The sequence below is a fragment of the Phoca vitulina genome, unplaced genomic scaffold (genome assembly GCF_004348235.1).
Source record: "Phoca vitulina isolate PV1807 unplaced genomic scaffold, GSC_HSeal_1.0 scaffold35, whole genome shotgun sequence".
Classification (NCBI taxonomy): domain Eukaryota; kingdom Metazoa; phylum Chordata; class Mammalia; order Carnivora; family Phocidae; genus Phoca; species Phoca vitulina.
The window spans coordinates 4,795,998-4,799,803 of NW_022589738.1; the positions used below are offsets into that span (position 1 = coordinate 4,795,998).

General features: G+C 51.8%; 1 protein-coding gene across 1 annotated transcript; it reads right to left on the reverse strand.

The window, feature by feature from the left end:
* Window positions 1-2,548: 2,548 nt before the first annotated feature.
* Window positions 2,549-3,100, reverse strand: LOC116646161 (ferritin heavy chain-like). Its single transcript, XM_032426784.1, has one exon. It carries the CDS (start codon window positions 3,098-3,100, stop codon window positions 2,549-2,551), a length of 552 nt encoding a protein of 183 aa, XP_032282675.1.
* Between the last annotated feature and the right edge of the window lie 706 nt (window positions 3,101-3,806).

Here is a 3,806-nt window from a genome sequence, read left to right on the forward strand (position 1 = left end):
ATAGTATCAGTTCCAAGATTAATGATAATGCCTTTCACGACTGAATATTTGATTAAATATGTCTCTCGGGCTTGCAAAAAGAAACCAAAATTGCTGACAAATGAAAAAAAATTGAAGGAGAATTTAAAAATCAGAAATGTAGAACAAATTTCAAGAGTAGAGAAGATTCAGAAGAAATTAATGGGTGCTTTGTACTTCTTGTCACACATTTCTGATGGGAAAAAAATACGTTTCCTTTTCCTGGAAAATGAAGCACAAGTTGTCAGTAACAACCGTCTATTAAGAAGTTGCCTTTTGTGATACAGTGAGGATTTTTGTCCCCAGAGGTAAATTATTCAACACTGTTAATTTGAATCCGTGTTTGAGCCTGCGATGAAGTTATCAATTTTATCATTTTTCCCTCCGTCTGTCCTGATATTATCATCGCCTGAGACCCTGGTACCCATAGCAACAGCGACTATTTCCGACATCGTTCCTCGAAGCAACAGAGCATGGCCACTGACTGACAAGCACCCAGCTGTGCGTCTGGGGAGGGGGTGGTATTTTCCAGGGCTGGACGACCAAGTCACAACTCACTCAGATGTGCCGAAGGGCAGGTTATCGAGGGGTTGGGATGGCTGTGAGTGTGCGGGAAGGTGGCACAGCCAGAAAAGTTTGCTCACCCCTTTTGAGGGGTACGTGGCAGAGGAGGGTGGGAATGCAGAGGAAGGTGGGAACGATGGACAAAGTTAAGACATCTGGAAGGAGCGACGGGGCCAGCTTCATCAGTCTGAATTCTCACTTGGTTCCGCCACTGCCCCACCTATTCAAAAGGCTGTTGGTGGACCCCAAAACTGAACCTAAAGGAGGGGATTTCGAACATTCCGTTTGTCTCGAGGAACAAGAAGGAGAGCAGCAATTGAGTTGCCACTCTGTCTAGACTCCCCTGCCAGGGATTCTTAAAGAAAAGCTGTGAAATGTGACATTACAAGCAGCAGCCTGTAGTAGGCGCTCGAGTGTAATCACAATTCTGAGTCTCGCGGGTGAGGAAATCCTTTTCCAGGTAAAATAAAAGGATGTAGATCTAAGCAGACTCCTCTGCGTTATCCCGCGGAGTCCCTCTGAATCACAGGAAAGGGAAAGATGGGATAAAGAGGAGGCCCAGCAGCCAAGACTGAACCAGACTAGGGTCAGCTTTAGAGCCCAGGGCGGAGACCACAACAGGCGACGGTTCGGTACTTAGATTCCGGTACCCTGTGCCTGGCTGGGATACCAGGCATCTCTGTCCGGCTGAGCTGGGTTTGCAGGCACAATATGTGTGTTTTGCAGCCTCCCCTTGTGCCTGAAGAGAAGCCACTGAGAGCGAAGCCACGTGGGCGGAGAGTACACTCCGTGGGGACTTCCAGGCCTGAGGTCTTCCCAGGTCTTCCCTGCCACCTCAGGTAATAGCGTGGCTGCCTGGGGGGGTGCGGGGGGGTGAGCCTGGACAGAGGGACTCAGGTGTCCAGGTGCTGCCTGCCTTCCTGTGAGGGATCCTTCGTCTCATACATTCTGTTGTGAGCTCTCAAGACTCCCTTTCAGAGAAGGATTTGGCTGAGGTTTAGAAGCCAGCCCCATCCTAGGCTGGAAGGCACACCTGTAATTAGGGGAGAGACTCTGGTGATCAGGGCTGTCATTACGAGTGTTGGGGATTTCCCTCCCTTCCGGGTCTGGTTATCTGGCTGGATTTCCAGTCTCCCCACAAAGTCTTGCTTAACCCATTGATATACCTGTGGGGCAACAACAACAACAAAATGGAACATGGCATCAGCAGATCTATGTTCATGTCCACATTCCGGAACTTTTTATTTGTGTGGCCTCCTTTTTTCTCACTTGTTAAGACATGGTCATAGCACCTGCCCTTCTTACTTCCTGAGGGTCTTATAAAAATAAAAGACAATACTGTAAATAAAAGGACTTGGATTTGCCAAGCGCCATTGTTACTTTACTTTGTCACACCCATGTCCACGGGGAACTTAGCCTAAGGGTCACTTCTCATTATCACTGTAGCCCAGGGTGGATCCTTTGTGCAATCCCACTCCCTGCCTTTCTTCCCCAGGGGCAACTACTATGATGAATTCTAGACCATGTTTTTTTATACTTTCATCATACATACGCACCCACAGACACCAGGGCCCCAGACCACCCACCTCATGTCACTCCACCCCACCCCACCCTCACATCGTTTATCAGAGGAATATTGATTTGTGTTTTCCAGGGTCCCATGGGATACCTCCCCCCTCCATCTCCTGAGCTGCATGTGGATGGGGTTGGACGGATGGAGAGACTCCTGGATACCTGTTTAAAAAGTTAAAAGGTGAGCCATTTGCACACATGAATCAACCAGAGACCTTTATTTATTTAAGAACCAAATAACTTTATTGAAACCAAACAACTTTATTTATTTATGGCAAAACTGGAAGAAAAAAACTGGAACGTTTTGCAAAGGCAATACTGCAATATGCATGCTCGGCATGGTGATCAAGGAAAGTCACCATGCACCCTGGGCTATAGGGAAAACAGTCCCAACTCAGTTCTTTTTGTCGCTGTCGCCCAGGGTGAGCTTGTCAAAGAGGTACTCCGCCATGCCGGCATCCGGGGCCCCCATCTTGTACAGGCTGGTGACATAGCCCCCCAGCTCTTTGATGGACTTGACTTGCTCGTGCAGGTAGTGGCTCTCCAGGAAGTCGCACAGGTGGGCGTCGTTCTTGTCGGTGGCCAGCTGGTGCAGGTCGAGCAGGCACTGGTTGACGCTCTTCTCCAGGTGCAGGGCGCACTCCATGGCCTTCAGGCCGCTCTCCCAGTCGTCGCGGTCTGGCTTCTTGATGTCGCGGAGGCGGATGCGGCCGCCGCGCTGGTTCTGCAGCTGCATCAGCTTCTCGGCATGCTCGGTCTCCTCGCGGGACTGGCGCAGGAAGAACCGGGCGAAGTGCTTCAAGGCCACGTCGTCGCGGTCGAAGTAGAAGGCCATGGACAGGTACACGTAGGAGGCGTAGAGCTCCAGGTTGATCTGGCTGTTGATGGCGGCCTCGCAGTCGGGGTGGTAGTTCTGGCGCACTTGTGAGAGCGGCGCGGTGGCCATGGCTGGCGGCCCGGGCACCAAGGCGAAGGCGGTGCGGAAGCGAGGGCTGCGGGGCCAAAGGCGGTGGCGGCGGGTCCCCGGTGTGTTTTCAGGCTAGGCGAAGAAGAAACCCTTGCGCGGGTCTCTGTGATGGCGTTGGAATGAGGTCCGTTACTCCGGAGTTGGGAGGTTGGATCCGTTAGGCGAGGGGGCGTGGTCACGCACGCAGGGGCGGGCTAGGGGCGGGGCGAGGGCGGGGCACCACATTCAACATTCCATCTGAGTCTGCGTGAGGCAGGAGGCCCAGGGCAATTGAGTGTCTTTTTTTTTTTTTTTTTTTTTTTAAAGTTTTTTTTTTTTTGGAGAGATAGAGAGGGCGGGGTAGGGGGGGGTGGGAGTGGGGTTGGTGGTGAGGGCTGGAGGGAGAGAGAATCTTAAGCAGACTGTGTTCAGTGCCCAGCCCGACCTGGGGCTCAGTCTCACCACCCTGAGATCAGGACCTGAGCAGAAACCAAGAATCTCCCACTTAACCAACTGGGCCACCCAGGCGTCCTGGTGCAGGGTGTCTTGAGGCCATTTTTTAAAATAACAATTCTAGGGGTGCCTGGGTGGCTCAGTTAGTTAAGCACCCGACTCTTGATTTCGGCTCAGGTTGTGATCTCAGGGTTGTGAGGTCCGACTCTGTGCAGGGCATGGAGCCTGCTTAGGATTCTCTCTTCCTCTTGCT

Bases quoted from the DNA above. Each gene is read 5' to 3' on its own strand.
- LOC116646161 (XM_032426784.1), bottom strand. From the start codon at position 3,100: ATGGCCACCGCGCCGCTCTCACAAGTGCGCCAGAACTACCACCCCGAC.